Here is an 18,229-nt window from a genome sequence, read left to right as displayed (position 1 = left end):
CACAGATGTGGGATCTTCAGGATTCATGACAACAGTGTTGTCCTCAAAATCATGCCTCAAGGGAAGATGCTCCTTTTCCAACTAGTATACTCCTTTGGGCATCTTGGAGTTAATCAACATCTGTATGTGTGTGATACGTCCATTTTGCATCATGCTTTTATATCGATATTTATTGCATTATGGGTTGTTACTACACATTATGTCACAATACTTATGACTTTTCTCTCTTATTTTACAAGGTTTACATGAAGAGGGAGAATGCCGGAAGCTAGAATTCTAGGCTGGAAAAGGGCAAATATTAGAGACCTATTATGCACAACTCCAAAAGTCCTGAAACTCCACAAAAGTCAGTTTTGAAATATACTAAAAATATTGGGCGAAGAAAGCACTAGAGGGGGGCCACCCACTGTCCACAAGGGTGGAGGGCGCGCCCTACCCCCCTGGGTGTACCCCCTGCCTCGTGGGCCACCTGACAGCCCCCCTATGCCCATCTTCTCCTATATGGTGTATTTTGCCCTGGAAGCAATCATAAGGAAGCTTTCGGTACGAAGGGACGCCGTCTCGAGGCGAAACCTTGACGGAACCAATCTAGGGCTCCGGCGGAGCTGTTCTGCCGGGGAAACATCCCTCCGAGAGGGGGAAATCATCACCATCATCATCACCATCGGTCCTCTCATCGAGAGGGAGTCAATCTCCATCAACATCTTCACCAGCACCATCTCCCCTCAAACCCTAGTTCATCTCTTGTATCTGATATTTGTCTCAAAACCTCAGATTGGTACCTGTGGGTTGCTAGTAGTGTTGATTACTCCTTGCAGTTGATGCTAGTTGGTTTATTTGGTGGAATATCATATGTTTAGATCCTTTATGCATATTAATACCCCTCTGATTATGAACATGAATATGATTTGTGAGTAGTTACGTTTGTTCCTCAGGACATGGGAGAAGTCTTGCTATAAGTAGTCATGTGAATTTGGTATTCGTTTGATTTTGATGAGATGTATGTTGTCTTTCTTCTAGTGGTGTTATGTGAACGTCGACTACATGACACTTCACCATTGTTTGGGCCTAGGGGAAGGCATTGGAAAGTAATAAGTAGATGATGGGTTGCTAGAGTGACAGAAGCTTAAACCTAGTTTACGCGTTGCTTCATAAGGGGCTGATTTGGATCCATATGTTTCATGCTATGGTTAGGTTTACCTGAATTCTTCTTTCATAGTTGCGGATGCTTGTGAGAGGGGTTAATCATATGTGGGATGCTTGTCCAAGGAAGGGCAGTACCCAAGCACCAGTCCACCCACATATCAAATTATCAAAGTAACATACGCGAATCATATGAGCATGATGAAAACTAGCTTGACGATAATTCTCATGTGTCCTCGGGAGCGGTTTGCTTTATATAAGAGTTTGTCCAGGCTTGTACTTTGCTAAAAAAGGATTGGGCCACCTTGCTTCACCTTAGTTACTTTGTTACTTGTTACCCGTTATGAATTATCTTATCACAAAACTATCTGTTATCGATAATTTCAGTGCTTGCAGAGAATACCTTACTGAAAACCGCTTGTCATTTCCTTCTGCTCCTTGTTGGGTTCGACACTCTTACTTATCAAAAGGACTACGATAGATCCCCTATACTTGTGGGTCATCAGTGTGGAGCATATCCACATGACCTCTTCTGGTCAACAGTTGTTCTCTTGATGGTCTCAACAATCAAGCTCATGACCTTGAACTTCTGGGGCAAGTCAAAGAGCTGAAGCAAATTGATGGAATGGCCTTTGATCATCCTGTGATCTCCTGATTTGGGCAACAAGGTGTGCCTCAAAATGATGTTCATTGTGGCCAATCCAGACATCAAGTAATACACTGAGCCCAACTTGTGTGTCTCCAAGGCTTTGTCAGGTATCTCCTTGTACATGTTGGCCATGGACTTGTGATCCTTCTTCTTCTTAGCATAGACATCAATGTCTTTCTAAGCTTCTTTGGGGGCATTTATGAGCTTGGCCCACTCATCAATAGAAGATTGGTACCTTGTACCTTCAGACATCCACACAATCTTTCCATCAGGATAGAAATGAGCTGTTGAATAAAACTGCATAATGAGCTCATCATTCCACTTGGTCAACTTCTGACCCACAAACTTGTCAACTCCATTGAGCTTGAAGCTTTCATGCACTCCTAGAAAGTGATCTTCATTTTTGTCAATATATTCCCAATCAACCCACTTCATATCACAGACAATGGGCTTCTTGTCTAGTAGCATTGTCTCATCGAAATCTTGTTGTTCTTTGGTGTGAAATCTATAGTCCACAGCAGTCCTTCTCCTCAGAGCATATGGATTAGCTTGTCTCCATAGTCCGAGACCTGCATCTTTTCTTTCCTTCATGTTTTCTGCTACCGGATGATTATCATCATGGTCTGGTATCTTTGGCTTGAGTTTTCTGAGCACTTGGGCTTCATCATCTTCTTCTTCAACTTCAGGCATCGGGGCCTTGTTCTTCTCTGCAGCAAGAATCACTACAGGAACCAGAAACTTTGCCGTCCACCATGGCTGACGGCAAAGGCATGCCTTGCGGATGGCAAAGGCCTTTGCTGTCAGCCAGCAGACGGCAAAACGTCCGGTTGAACAAGCTACGGCAAAGGGCACTTTGTCGTCTGCTTGCGGACGACAAAGATGCAAAGGTCTTTGCCGTCCGCTAGCAGACGGCAAGGGGCATGGCTCTTTGCCATCTGCTAGCAGACGACAAAGGGCATGGCTCTTTGCCATCTGCTGGCGGACGGCAAAGACTGCAGGCTCTTTGCCATCTGCTGGCAGATGGCAAAGAGACCAAATAGGCATTAATTCTGTTTCTTCTTATATCCAGGCTCTTTGCCATCTGCTGGCAGATGGCAAAGAGACCAAATAGGCATTAATTCTGTTTCTTCTTATATCCATTCATTTTCACAGAAAATCACACACACACACACACACACGTGTGTGTGTGTGTGTGTGTTTGTGTGTGTGTGTGTGACCAATATAGGATATCCAACACATGTTACCAATAGTAGCAAGTTTCATCCATACATATACATAGTTTCATCAATATTACACAGTGTCATCCATAGGTAGCAAGTTTCACAAAGTAAAAACAAAAAACTAAAGACAAGCACTCCATATCTGACATTACAAGAAATGACCTAAAACTAAATATCTATTTTCCTAGGCAGCAGACACTTGACCACCATAGCAGCTTGCCGGACCGTTGTATCTGTGGAGCACAAAACAGCAGTCAGCCTAATTAGAAATTTTAAGGAGAGCAGTGCTAGTTTAAGAGTTATGAACAGATAGAGATGGTTCATAAATTCCTATTATTCAATAAACATAAGTTATTTCCAAGTGAAACATGGGGCAATGTTATCCACTTCAAAACAGAACAGAACACATAGGTACACACATCATCAAGTTTTTTCCACAAATGAGTTACTGATTGAGTTCAAGAAATGACCAAGGGCCTAATTGGTTCACAGGACCTAAAAACTCATAATAGGAAAATCACTGGGTTGCAATGTCATGCCCTCTCTTGATACGATATGATCGACATGATGTTTGAGTGCATCATAGAAAACCATAGGAGTTTTTCAAGGCCGCATATTACAATCATATGGAATAATTTGAAGCAGAGAGGCCCCAAAAGGGGAAATCATGCTGTGTGGGAAAAGAGAATACCATTCACCGCAATGAAAAATATAGCATGCCAGAATCACTATTCTAGAGCACATATCTATACCAAAACATTTATAGTGTTTCCAACTCTTCTAAGCATGTGAGAACACTATGAGGACAATCAAATTGAGTTATCTAAGCAATTTGACAATCAAATGGAGTTAACACGGGCCCCAGCGTTAGGGATTTAGTGATGGCAGCAGTCTGCCAGCCGGCTTCCTCAATAGAAGGGACAGACCCAATGCTAGAAGCAAAACAGGAACGTTGATACACAAGATAAGAAAAAGCCCTTGAGAGCAGTCTGCTTGGCAGAACAATTAATTAACCTCTAGAAGCAGAAGAAGCACGTTGATAGACAAGTTATTATGAAGAACCAACCTTGAGAGCGGTTTGCTTGCGCAAGATATCATTGGACTTGAACATGACTGCGGCAATCCAGATCATGATGAAGAAACCTACACAATATAAACTCAATTGGAATGAGGAACTCGCCATCATCTTCTGACCAAGAGGCATCAAGTACCTAGACAAAAAAGTAAGAGCACAATAAGATATAGTGTATGCCAGTGGACATGTTTAACAGCAAGAAAACTACCCTATGAATAGCATAGTTAAATGTGATTCCTCCTAGTAGTATGTGTTCTATTATTCATAGTGATGAGAGCCCGAGACTATGCCAATAATGTCCAGAAAGAAAAGGCCTCCAAAATGTAGCATTATTTCAGTAGCAAGATTTTCTTTTCGGAAATAGGTTTATCCGAGGAGCGTTGACCTTCATCGCATACTGTAATACATGCACTTCATTTGTTTTTAAGAAACTTGAGATTACTGCTGGTGCTAAAACAAAGCCCACCAAAATCCTCTTTCAGCTAAAATACCAATTCACGTACTAGCTAGCATCACTAGTTAAGCAAACAAATTTATCACTTGTAGCAGCGCTGACCAAATTGCCACGGCAGCAGAACCCCAGCCATATGAGTACCCTATCTTAAATCTAGACTATACCAATTGTGCAACTGACATTGAGATTTCAGAGGGAGGGCGCAACAGAACAGCAAGTGCTATACCTTCACATTGGGGTCCCTAGGGTTGGCGTGTAGCCACTCGGCAGACACAACAGGCTCGGTCCGCGGCATCGCGTGGACGATGCCCGACGCGGCGTTGGCGGCGGCGGCCTCCGAGACGGCAGACGACGTGGCGTTGAAGAGCGTGGCGATCCCGAACCGTGTCATCGACGGCGACAGCGACGCCCCGCACCCGATCTCCGCCGCGCGCGCCCATTCGACCCTGCCCTACAAGTTTCCAAGAAAATTATGACAGCCTCAACAAGTACTGAATGAAAAGAAGATCTGACAACTACTCCCTCTATCTCATAATATATAGAAACATCAGAAACTTGTGTACCTTCCAAATGGACCAATCACTTTGTTGATCGCTTGGAGAAAATATATGCTTTGAGGACGAAGAATTGCTGTCGCGCTGCCTATGTAAGAAGGTTGCCGCATAGGTAATCAGGTTGATCATGAGGGTGGTTTATGCTATGCAAGAGGAAAGTACAAGGTTGTGGTCAGAATATTGTTTTTTTACCTGAAACACACTAGGCCATTCATGGCCTCTACGGATCTGCAGTATTAGGTGGTGGCATCAGAATTCAAGCGTACAAACATGTGTGTGTCTCTGCTTCGGTCACACTCTTGAAAGCCTATCCAAAATCCAACTTTCGCAGACCTGAAATCATTGGTAAATTGGCATTGGCAATCTGCAGTGAACCACAATTGGATGTGCTTGGCGTCAGTTAGTAGCAAATGTTCAGAACTACCCACACATGCATAGTCAAGAGCTTAACACTAAGCAGTTACAGAAAGTAGTAGAGATGAAGCAAGCAACAATATTTACTTCTGGGATATTATCAGGATCCATGAGACGGGAGATAAAGATACTCCAATCATATTTGAACAAGGAACGAAGAAGCGTGGGGCGTAATTAAGCACCTGAGTAGATGGTCAGGCTTTGAACCCTATGTTGCCCACAAGTATCAGTATCAAAATGACCTTGCCCAGGTAGTGTACCAACCACATATTAGCATGAGCTCGCCCAAATACAAGACACGGTATACCAACCACATATTATTCCTGGACATCTCACCTAACTTTGTATCTAACGAATGGAGACGCGAGAAGCACATGACCTAAAACAAGGTGGGGACTGAAGAACAACGAGACAACAAACAGAATTAGCATTGCAGGAACCGCGAAGCACATGCAACGCAATCGACAGCACTGAGCCACAAACGGAGCAAGCAAGCAGGCACAGAAAAAATAGGGCGGAGGAGCGGGACTCACGCGCGCTCGAGCTCGTCGGGATCGGGATCCCCGGTTGCAGCCGCGGCGAGCCAGAGCAGTGCCACCGCATAGATCCCCAGGGCCCACCGGCGCCTCATCCCCGCCTCCTGGCCGGCCTCAGATCTCCCATGGTGGGCGGGGTGCAAAGGAGCTCGGTGCTCGGCTCCCATGGCGGCGGCGGATCTCAAGGTCAGGGCGACCGGCGACGAGGCTTCTGCGGCGGGGCGGCGAGCTTGTGGGGAGGTGGCGGTGCGCGACGTGGTAGGGCTCCTGGGGTCCGGTGAGGTGGCAGCGCACACCGGCAGGCAGAGGCGAGGTGGCGCAGCGGCGCGGGGTCGAGGGAGGCGGGGTCGGTAGGCTCTCGGCTGTGGGGCGGGCGTCGTCGAATCCCGCCAGAGCTCGCTGAAATCGGCCGGCGTAGCTTCTCGCGGGAAGGAGAGGGAGAGACGAGCGGGAGAGGGAGAGAGAGAGGGGCGGAGAGAGAGGGGATAGAGATAGAGTAGGTGGGGCAATGGTTTTTTTTACCCGTAAAAAAAGATAGCCCCCTCTTTGCCGCCTGCCAGCAGATGGCAAAGAATCTTTGCCGTCCGTGAGCAGACGACAAAGAGTGGGCTTGGACCGTTGCAGTATACTTGCATCCGATGGCACCCCTTTGCCGTCCGCTGACAGATGGCAAAGATTCTTTGGCATCTGCCAGCAGACAGCAAAGAAATGACAGATGGCAAAGACCTTCTTTGCCGTCTGCCAGTTCTTTGCCGTCTGTTGTTTGGTAGCTGATGGCAAAGACCTCCTTTGCTGTCCGCAAGCAGACGGCAAAACCCCTGATTCCAGTAGTGAATGTTCCTAGTGCTTCTCTTAGGTGCAGACTTGGAGGTTTGAGCTGGAGCTTTGGGGGCAGTCTTGGGCTTTGAAGGAGCAGCCCCAGACTTGATGGCATCCCCCATCAGCTTTTGTGACTTGGGAGGAGGTGCAACATCCTCTTCTTCCTCCTGTCCTGCAGAATCTCTCCTCATTGAAGGATTTCCAAGCACTCTTGCAACTTTTTTCCTGATCCTTTCTTTTCTCTTCTCGCCATCTCCATCTTCCCTGGCCTCAAGAGTGAATTCGATTACCTCTTGTGTTGATGCCTTGCCTTTGACATTTGCACTCTCCTGGCAGGTGCTTTCTTGTGCTGACCTGGCTTGGTGGAAGCAGCAGCAGCATACTCTTTCTTGAGCACCTTCTTCTTTGAAGTCACTTCCTCAACTTCAAAGTCTTCATCCTCTGAATCTGAGGTTTTCTTCTTTCTCTGCCTAGTTTGTGCCTTAAGCAGGTTGCTTGGTGTGCTCCTGCTACCCTCATCAAAGCTGCCAGAGGGACTAGTGCCCTCACTTAGGTCCATCTACTCCTCAGACTTGTTCTAGCTGTCACTCCGATCAGACATACTGACACTGCAAACTAAGAGCTGACCCTGTGAATAGATGTAGATGAGATAGAGTGGATGAGCATCACAAAGTCCTAACTTTTTGCAAAAATAATGAGCCAAAAACTTAGTTTTAGTTTTCCACAAAAAGCATTTCGGAGGTACCGATTTGTTAAACTCAGTGACACCGAAGCAATTTTGGAGTCTAAACTAGTGGAATCGGTCTGACCGAAACACAGTTTGGTGACTCCGAGTTTGCTAGGGTTTCACAAAGTCCTAAACTCGGTCACACCGATTTGCAATTTTTGGTCAGACTGAAAATCGCAAGTGCAATGGCCTAAGCCAAATCGGTGAGACCGATTTCTACAATTCGGTCGGTCCAAGATAAGTTCGGCAGAAACCTAACCCTAAATTTGCAAATCAAAACTAATCTAATGGAAGTTTTCTCTGGATAGATTGATCTCATACTTGGTAAGAAACATGACATTGTCTTTGTGCTAAGAATTGGAGGTAAAGAATTGCACAAAGTGTCGAACTCATACCCTAACTTGGGGATGAGCTTGCTATGGCGGCAACTAAGGTGTAGATTTCTGTTGACGGCGGCGGAGACTAGCGGCGGGAGGTCGCTGGCGACAAGAGGATGATCCGGAGACCCGAGGCAACAGAGAAGGACACGTGCGGGCGAAGAGGTTTCGGAGGAATTTCCAAAATTTGACCCGTCGGTATATATATCCTGACACCGTCCGTGCGACCGAGTGGAACAACTCAGTGGCACCGAGATGCAGAATCGCAAGCGGTTACTGCAACTCGGTGTGACCGAAAAGTTCTAATCGATTGCACCGAGATTGAAAACTAGATCAACTCAGTGAACTCGGTATGATCGAAATGGATGAATCGGTCAGACCGAAATGCAGAGAGAGGTTTTGGAAGTTAAGTCTATGATAAATCGGTGACTCTGAGTGCTCCTCACCTAGAGGGTTCGAATTTGACTTGTTCAAACTTTGTGATGTAGCATGAATAGAGTTTGAGACGAGAAAAGCATAGATAGCTAGAGGAAGTTCTTAGGCATTCTTGTCCATCCATTTGGCAAAAGAAGAAGAGCCAAACAATCAAAGCAACAAATGGATGTCCTCGAATGATAAAAGTATACAATCAACATGCTCACACAATAAAATGGCAAATAAAATATGTGGCAAAGCATGCACAAACACTCTAGCATCCATAAAGCAATTGGCGATGACTAGGTCATCTACATATGAGTATATTGACTTAGGTGTCAAATGAGAACATTTGATCATAGGTCATACTCATCGTTTAAGCACAAGTGGGGTTACCACTTTTACATAAAGCATTGTTGTTTTCACACCATTAGAGTTGCTTTAGCTCAATTCTTAGAGTAAAGCTCCCCCTAGATGTGATATCCCCCCTAAGAGGGATGAACTAACCTTGGGTTTTGTCGATGATGACTTCATGTGGATGTTGAAGATGTGGATGCTCATTGTTGATGTAGATCATTTGGAGCAATCCATTGGAGTGAGTTGCACTTTCAATACCTACATGGGTTAGTCCCACAAGGAACAAACAAGGATATCCATAGACATAGAGTGATGCACATACATAATGATGTCCATGCAAGCATTACATTACCTTGTTCCTTGTCTTACCAACAAGAGGGTTTGTGACTCCTTGAACTAGTGAAAGATGTGGAAGTTGGTTGCACTTGTCCTTGCCAAAATTAATATGAGTGAAGAGTGTTGGCGGAGTCACCCTCAAGAACTCTCTAGTTCTTCTTCTTCAGGATCCACATCATCTTGATGGGAATCCTTGGGATTGTAGATGTAATTGATGAAGTAGAACTTGATGTAGTCTTGGGAACCCACTTGACCAAGGCCTTTGGAGCATCTTCAAATGCATCAATCTCCTCTTGAAGCTTGTCTTTCCTTTTAGCTTATGGTCTTGTGGTGGAATATCATATTGAGCTTGTGTCCCCTTGAAGGAAGTAGGATCATACTTCTCTTGTTGAGGAACAAACTTCATCTTGGGGTATTGATCTTCTTCCCACTCAACTCCATTGGCATTGAACTTTCATTCAAAACCAACACCTTGATTCTTCTGGTGCCTTCCTTGCTTAGTACAATTTCCTCAAATTGCTTACTTCTGGCAAGGCTCTTGCAAACACCTTTATCTATAATTCCCTTCAATAAGATATTTTATTGCTCAAGTGTAACTTGGCTAAGAGATTCATTAGTGGAATCAAGAGAATTACTAGAAGCAACAATATTGGATTTAGCATGATTATTGTTACTACAAGAAGAATCTTTCTTGCCCTTGTTGCTAGATTTTACTTGTGACATGTAAGTAGACAAGAGTAAACGCTTGGCAATGTAAGAAGAACTTTTCTTCCGAAGATCATCATTGATGGCTTTTAACAACCCATGTTCTTGCTCAAGATTGAGCTTCTCGAAGCGTAGCTTCTCATGAGTTTTTAAAAGTTCTCGATGATCTTCTAAAGTAGTTTCATGAGCTAACTTAAGAGTGTTTAGTTCTTTAGTTAGACGCTCAATCTCCTTCTTACCATTGTCATTCGTTTCATCTTGATTAGCATGATTATTAGCATTTTCATCATAGTATTCATCACTAGAGTTGTCAACAAGTAAATCATCACCACCTAGCAAGTCATCTTCATCACTATTGAAATCAACATACTCGGGATGTGTTAACTTGGGGCCTTTAGCCATGAAGCATCTTCCAATTCCTTCATTTGGTGAATCAAATATGCCATAGGAGTTGGTTGACACAAGTGCTAGACCGGCAACACCTTCATCTTGAGTATATTCGGAGTCGGAGTGATAACTTCTTTCGGAGTGGTGGTCGGAGTCAGAGCCGGATACCCATTCACCAACATGTTCTTGATGTCTTCGTTTTGTGTAGCTCCTTGATGACTTGTCTTTCCTTTCCGAATCCTTGCTTATTCAAGAGGTTCTTCGTTCATAGTGATCATCTCTACTCCTTCTCTCCCTTGGAGGTGATTCTTCCCTTTTGCTTCTCCTTTTAGGTGAGTCTTCTCTTTTTTTATGGAGCCGTACACTCATTGGAGTAGTGTCCGGGTCTTCCACAATTGTAGCAATTTCGCTCACGACTAGAAGATCTTTTGTCATTGTAGGACCTTGATACGTCTCCAACGTATCTACTTTTCCAAACACTTTTGCCCTTGTTTTGGACTCTAACTTGCATGATTTGAATGAAACTAACCCGGACTGACGCTGTTTTCAGCAGGTGCCATGATGTTGTTTTATGTGTAGAAAAGAAAATTTCTCGGAATGTCCTGAAAAATCCACGGAGGCACTTTTTGGAATTAATAAGAATTTCTGGGCGAAAGAAATACACCAGGGGGCCCAGGGACTGTCCACGAGACAGGGGGGCGCGCCCCCCTGTAGGGCGCGCCCCTATCTCGTGGCCCCCCTGGACCTCCACCGACCTCAACTCCAACTCCATATATTCACGTTTGGGGAGAAAAAAAATCAGAGAGAAAGTTTCATCGCGTTTTACGACACAGAGCCGCCGCCAAGCCCTAATCTGTCTCGGGAGGGCTGATCTGGAGTCTGTCCGGGGCTCCGGAGAGGGGGATTCATCGCCGTCATCATCATCAACCATCCTCCATCACCAATTTCATGATGCTGACCGCTGTGCGTGAGTAATTCCATCGTAGGCTTGCTGGACAGTGATGGGTTGGATGAGATTTACCATGTAATCAAGTTAGTTTTGCTAGGGTTTGATCCCTAGTATCCACTATGTTCTGAGATTTGATGTTGCTATGACTTTGCTATGATTAATGCTTGTCACTAGGGCCTGAGTGCCACGATTTCAGATTTGAACCTATTATGTTTTCATGAATATATGTGTGTTCTTGATCCTATCTTGCAAGTCTATAGTCACCTATTATGTGTTATGATCCGACAACCCCGAAGTGACAATAATCGGGATACTTCTCGGTGATGACCGTAGTTTGAGGAGTTCATGTATTCACTATGTGCTAATGCTTTGTTCCGGTTCTCTATTATAAGGAGGCCTTAATATCCCTTAGTTTCCGCTAGGACCCCGCTGCCACGGGAGGGTAGGACAAAAGATGTCATCCAAGTTCTTTTCCATAAGCACATATGACTATTTACGGAATACATGCCTACATTACATTGATGAACTGGAGCTAGTTCTATCTCATCCTATGTTATAGCTATTACATGAGGAATCGCATCCAGCATAATTATCCATCACTGATCCATTGCCTACAAGCTTTTCACATATTGTTCTTCGCTTATTACTTTTCCATTGCTACTGTTACAACTATTACAAAACCCAAAAACATTTATCTTTACCTTTGCTACCGTTACCTTTATTATCATACCACTTTTGCTACTAAATACTTTGCTGCAGATACTAAGTTATCCAGGTGTGGTTGAATTGACAACTCAACTGCTAATACTCAAGAATATTCTTTGGCTCCCCTTGTATCAAATCAATAAATTTGGGTTGAATACTTTACCCTCGATAGCTGTTGCGATCCCCTACATTTGTGGGTTATCAAGACTAATTTCTGGCGTTGTTGCCGGGGAGGATAGCTCTATTCTCTGAGTCACTTGGGATTTATATCTGTTGATCACTATGAAGAACTTGAAAGACGATCGAACTACTATTTTGCCCTCAACTACGAGGGGAGGTAAGGAACTGCCATCTAGCTCTGCACTAGATTCTCCTTCCGTTATTAGTAGGCTTGCGACACCTAAACCTGCTAATGCTATGAATTCTGATATGTCGCATATTATTGATGATGCCACTTCTACTTTGCATGATGAAACTACTTCTGTGCGTGAACCTACTTTGCCATTAGGTGAATTTCTTGACGAACAACTTGCTAGAGTTAGGGGGAATGAAAATATTCACGATGCTATTATTGATGATAGTGATGATGAAGGTTCTCCCAATGATTATGTATTACCTATTGTTCCTAAGGGTTATGTTATGAATAAAGAAGCTGCTAGGGAAATCTTCGCTTGCAATGATAGATATGATCTTAAGAAATTATTAGCTAAATGGAAGCAGCAGTCTCTTAATGCTAGAATGAAACCTGACCCTGCTTTTGCTACTTCACCTATCTGTGTTACTGATAAGGATTATGAATTCTCGATTGATCCTGAAATTATTACTTTAGTTGAATCTGATACTTTTTATGGCCTTGAATCTGAAACAGTTGTGGCACATCTTACCAAGTTGAATGATATAGCTACCCTGTTTACTCATGATGAGAAGTCTCGCTATTTTTATATCCTTAAGATATTTCCATTCTCATTAAAGGGTGATGCTAAGACTTGGTATAATTCTCTTGCTCCTGGTTGTGTGCATAGTCCCCAGGATATGATTTATTACTTCTCTGCTAAGTATTTCCTTGCTCATAAGAAACAAGATGACTTGCGGGAAATATATAATTTTGTGCAAATCAAAGAAGAGAGTCTCCCACAAGCTTGGGGGAGGCTTCTCCAGTTACTTAACGCTTTGCCTGATCATCCTCTTAAGAAAAATTAAATACTTGATATCTTTTATAATGGACTAACCGATGCTTCCAAGGACTACTTGCATAGTTGTGCTGGTTGTGTTTTCAGGGAAAGAACAGTCGACGAAGCTGAAATATTATTGAATAATATGTTGACTAATGAAAATAATTGGAATCTTCCTGAGCCAATTCCTGAACCAATTAAGCCAACTCCTGAGCCTATCCCTAAACCCACTCCGAAGAAGAGAGGTGTTTTATTTCTCAGTCCTCAAGATATGCAAGAGGCAAAGAAATCAATGAAAGAAAAAGGTATTAAAGCTGAAGATGTGAAGAATTTACCTCCTATTGAAGAAATACATGGTGTTAATATACCGCCTATTGAAGAACCATATTGTCTTGATAACCCGACACAGGTAGTAAAGATAAATTCTCTCTATAGATATGATAAAGTTGAAATACCCTCTACTAAATTTCATAGCCCATGCTTAGATGAATTCGATGACTTTATGGCTAGACAAGAAAGTTCTAATGCTTATATTGGTAGAGAGTTAAAGAATAATGCTTTCGAGATATGACACGTAAGCGATAATCTGGCTAGAGTTAAAGATGAACTCAAACTCGTTAGCAAATATGCTTCTATGGTTGCTACTCAAGCTGAGCAAGTACTTAAGGCTCAAAATGATTTGCTTGATGAATTAAATAATAAAAATGACTTTGCTGTTAGAGTGGCTACTAGAACTGGTAGAATGACTCAGGAACCTTTGTATCCTAAAGGCCACCCTAAGAGAATCGAGCAAGATTCTCAGAGAAATAATTTAGAGGCACCCAGTTCTTCTAAAAAGAAGAAAAAGAAAAACGATAGGACTTTGCATGCTTCTAGTGAACCCACTGTAGACACACCTGAGAATACCAATGATATTTCTATCTCTGATGCTGAAACACAATCAGGTGATGAACATGAACCTAATGATAATGTTCATGTCGATGTTCAACCTAGCAAAAACAATGATGTAGAAATTGAACCTGCTGTTGATCTTGATAACCCACAATCAAAGAATCAACGTTATGATAAGAGAGATTTTGTTGCTAGGAAGCATGGTAAAGAAAGAGAACCATGGGTTCAGAAACCCATGCCCTTTCCTCCTAAACCATCCAAGTCAAAGGATGATGAGGATTTTGAGCGCTTTGCTGAAATGATTAGACCTATATTCTTACGTATGCGCTTAACTGATATGCTTAAAGTAAATCCTTATGCTAAGAATATGAAGGATATCATTACAAATAAAATAAAGATACCGGAAGCTGAAATTTCCACCATGCTTGCTAATTACACTTTTAAGGGTGGAATACCAAAGAAACTTGGAGATCCGGGTGTGCCAACTATACCATGCTCCATCAAAAGAAATTATGTTAGAACTGCTTTATGTGATCTTAGAGCCGGTGTTAGTGTTATGCCTCTATCTTTATATCGTAGACTTGAATTGAATAAGTTGACACCTACTGAAATATCTTTGCAAATGGCCGATAAATCAACTGCTATACCTGTCGGTATTTGTGAGGATGTGCCTGTTGTGGTTGCAAATGTAACTATCTTAACGGACTTTGTTATTCTTGATATTCCCGAGGACGATAGTATGTCTATTATCCTTGGTAGACCTTTTCTTAATACTGCAGGGGTTGTTATTGATTGCAACGAAGGCAATGTCACTTTTCATGTTAATGGTAATGAGCATATGGTACACTTTTCGAGGAAACAACTTCAAGTTCATAGCATCAATTCTATTAGAAAAAGTCCAACTATTATTATTGGAGGTTTTGAATTTCCTCTCCCTACTGTCAAGAAAAAGTATGATATTCTTATTGTTGGGGATTTTCATATCCCCGTTGAGGTAACTTAGTGTTATTCGAAATTTCTCCGGTTCCGTGTTATTCGAAATGAGTTTGTTAACAAGACTTGATCAACCTTGTTAGTGGATTCATTTTGATGACCACGAGATGGATGAAACTAGAAGGCACAACCTTCTATACCCTCTTTTTACTTTCTGTTATTTAGAATAAATAAAGCAAAAATAGTATTATCTGTCTGTTTTCTGAATTATCCATGCATTAAAAAAATAGCCCTGAATCGTACAAAAGGCCCCATATTTGGAGGTATCTATGCTGCACGTCTTGCTAAACATTTTCAGATACCCATTAGGCACCATGAGAAGGAGGAGATAAAATTGCCTCCTCACATTTTAGATTACAAGAGCATGGTAGCACACAAGTTTATTGTTGACAACGAAGAAAAAATGCTCTTGTATAAACTTAGATTTAATAAGAAACACTTTGAGATTATTATTTTGCCTGCGCCTCTGTTGTTTGATTTGCTTGCAGAAAATCTTCTTGTCACACCGGAAGCGGTGAACAATCATCGAGCTCAAGCTTTTACTCCAGAACCTGAACCTGAGCCGGAGCCTAAACTGGACCCTTATCGTGCATCATCTGTCCAGTGGGATCCGGAGATGACCAGCTAGTGGTATCCTGATTACACGTCCCATTACACCCGGGAGAGTAGTGGCGGTCCTTGGTACTAGACCAACTTAGGCCAAAAGCCTAAGCTTGGGGGAGTATGTATTTCTCACCGACTTTACATTCATGTTCACACACTAGTCGTCGGTGCTTATACTCTTTCATTGTATTATCCATGCTAGTTTAAATTTATTTTTCTCGTTTTGTTCTTGTGTGTTTGATAAAACTTTAAGAAAAACCAAAAAAATTAGTTAGTTTAATTTCCATGCTTGTATTAGAAATTAAAATGAAAACCCAAAAATATTTCTCATTCTTCTTTTACTTGTTGGGAGCTTTCCCGTGTAAATAGTTTTCTTTTCTTTTCTTTCCTTTGGGGGTCGAGAAGACCATATTGAAAATGCTCAGTGGCTTTCATATGCATGATTGTTTATTTAACTTAGAGCCCATATTACTTGTCTTCTCTCTTGAGTTGAATGCTTGCAGATTCTAGGTTAGTCCAATGTACGTGCACTATTATTATTATACACATCGTTCGGTCGTGCAAGTGAAAGGCAATAATGACGATATATGATGGACTTATTGGGATGAGAAAAGCTGGTATGAACTCGACCTCTCTTGTTTTTGTAAATATGATGAGTTCATCGTTTCTGAGTCAGCTTATTATGAAGTAAACATATTTGCAATGACATTTAGAGATTATAGTTGCTTGTGCCATGCTTGATTAGCTATGAGTTATAATGGTTTACCTTGCGTGCCAACATGCTATTAGAATGATTATGATGTGGTATGATGGGATGGTATCCTCCTTTCAATGAATTGAGTGACTCGACTTGGCACATGTTCACGCATGTAGTTGAATCAAATCAACATAGCCTTCATGATATTTATGTTCATGGTGGATTATATCCTACTCATGCTTATATTTGGTGTGAATTAATTTTAATGCATGTTTATGACTGTTGTCGCTCTCTCAGTTGGTCGCTTCCCAGTCTTTTGCTAGCCTTCACCTGTACTAAGCGGGAATACTGCTTGTGCATCCAAACTCCATAAATCCCAAAGTTGTTCCATATGAGTCCACTATACCTTCCTATATGCGGTATTTACCTGCCGTTCCAAGTAAATTTGTATGTGCCAAACTCCAAACCTTCAAATGAAATTTTGTTTTGTATGCTCAAGCAGCTCATGTTACAACTAGGGCTGCCTATATCTTCCATGCTAGGTGGGTTATTCTCACGAGGAGTGGACTCCGCTCCTCATTCACGAGAAAGGGCTGGTAACTGGGATGCCCAATCCTATGATCCAAAAAGATCAAAGCAAATCAAAATAATTAAACAAAACTCCCCCAGGGCTGTTGTTAGTTGGAGGCACTCGTTGTTTCGAGCAAGCCATGGATTGATGCTTGTTGGTGGTTGGTAGAGTATAAACCTTTACCATTCTGTTTGGGAACTGCCTATAATGCATGTAGTATGGAAGATACAACCATCTCATAGTTGTTACGTTGACAATGAAAGTATGCCGCTCAAAATGTTATTCAATCTCTATTTTAAAATCGAGCTCTGGCACCTCTACAAATCCCTGCTTCCCTATGCGAAGGGCCTATCTATTTACTTTTATGTTGAGTCATCACCCTTCTTATTAAAAGCACCCGCTGGAGAGCACACTGTCATTTGCATTCATTACTATTAGTTTATATTGGGTATGACTTGACTGGATCTCTTTTACCATGAATTACAATGTTTAGTCAGTCCTTGATCTTTAAAGGTGCTCTGCATTTATGCTTTGCGGTCTCAGAAAGGGCTAGCGAGATACCATTTTGTTATATCATGTTATGATTATTTTGAGAAAGTGTTGTCATCCGAGTTTTATTATTATGGCTCGCTAGCTGATTATGTTGTTGATATGAGTAATTGTGAGACCTAAGTGTTATTGTGAGTATGATTAGTTCATAATATTTGCTGAAACTTGAATGCTGGCTTTTCATGTTACAACAAGAGCAAACAAAGTTTGTAAAAGTTTTTTTTATCACTTCCAGTTTATCAACTGAATTGCTTGAGGACAAGCAAAGGTTTAAGCTTGGGGGAGTTGATACGTCTCCAACGTATCTACTTTTCCAAACACTTTTGCCCTTTGTTTTGGACTCTAACTTGCATGATTTGAATGAAACTAACCCGGACTGACGCTGTTTTCAGCAGAACTGCCATGATGTTGTTTTATGTGTAGAAAAGAAAAGTTCTCGGAATGTCCTGAAAATCCACAGAGGCACTTTTTGGAATTAATAAGAATTTCTGGGCAAAAGAAATACACCAGGGGGCCCAGGGCCTGTCCACGAGACAGGGGGGCGCCCCCCTGTAGGGCGCGCCCCTATCTCTTGGGCCCCCTGGACCTCCACCGACCTCAACTCCAACTCCATATATTCACCTTCGGGGAGAAAAAAAATTAGAGAGAAAGTTTCATCGCGTTTTACGACACGGAGCCGCCGCCAAGCCCTAATCTCTCTCGGGAGGGCTGATCCGGAGTCCGTTTGGGGCTCTGGATAGGGGGATTCGTCGCCGTCGTCATCATCAACCTTCCTCCATCACCAATTTCATGATGCTCACCGCTGTGCGTGAGTAATTCCATCGTAGGCTGGCTGGACAGTGATGGGTTGGATGAGATTTATCATGTAATCAAGTTAGTTTTGTTAGGGTTTGATCCCTAGTATCCACTATGTTCTGAGATTGATGTTGCTA

General features: G+C 42.5%; 1 protein-coding gene across 5 annotated transcripts; it reads right to left on the bottom strand.

The window, feature by feature from the left end:
• Positions 1 to 3,016: 3,016 nt before the first annotated feature.
• On the bottom strand, positions 3,017 to 6,531 carry LOC119328394. 5 transcript variants are annotated; one of them, XM_037601385.1, is made up of 6 exons: positions 6,043 to 6,531; positions 5,288 to 5,459; positions 5,105 to 5,183; positions 4,768 to 4,992; positions 4,079 to 4,223; positions 3,017 to 3,245 (listed from the first exon to the last, which is right to left on the bottom strand). In XM_037601385.1, exons 2-5 carry the CDS (start codon positions 5,308 to 5,310, stop codon positions 4,107 to 4,109), a joined length of 444 nt encoding a protein of 147 aa, XP_037457282.1. In that variant the 5' UTR covers positions 5,311 to 5,459; positions 6,043 to 6,531; the 3' UTR covers positions 3,017 to 3,245; positions 4,079 to 4,106. The 5 variants fall into 5 exon arrangements, 3 of the variants coding, with proteins under 3 accessions (XP_037457282.1, XP_037457287.1, XP_037457294.1); XM_037601390.1 differs by having other exon boundaries at positions 5,288 to 5,428; XM_037601397.1 differs by lacking the exon at positions 6,043 to 6,531 and adding an exon at positions 5,692 to 6,036 and having other exon boundaries at positions 5,288 to 5,428.
• Between the last annotated feature and the right edge of the window lie 11,698 nt (positions 6,532 to 18,229).

Source organism: Triticum dicoccoides, chromosome 1B (genome assembly GCF_002162155.2).
Source record: "Triticum dicoccoides isolate Atlit2015 ecotype Zavitan chromosome 1B, WEW_v2.0, whole genome shotgun sequence".
Taxonomy (NCBI): Eukaryota; Viridiplantae; Streptophyta; class Magnoliopsida; order Poales; family Poaceae; genus Triticum; species Triticum dicoccoides.
This window is presented reverse-complemented; position numbering and strand designations above follow the sequence as displayed.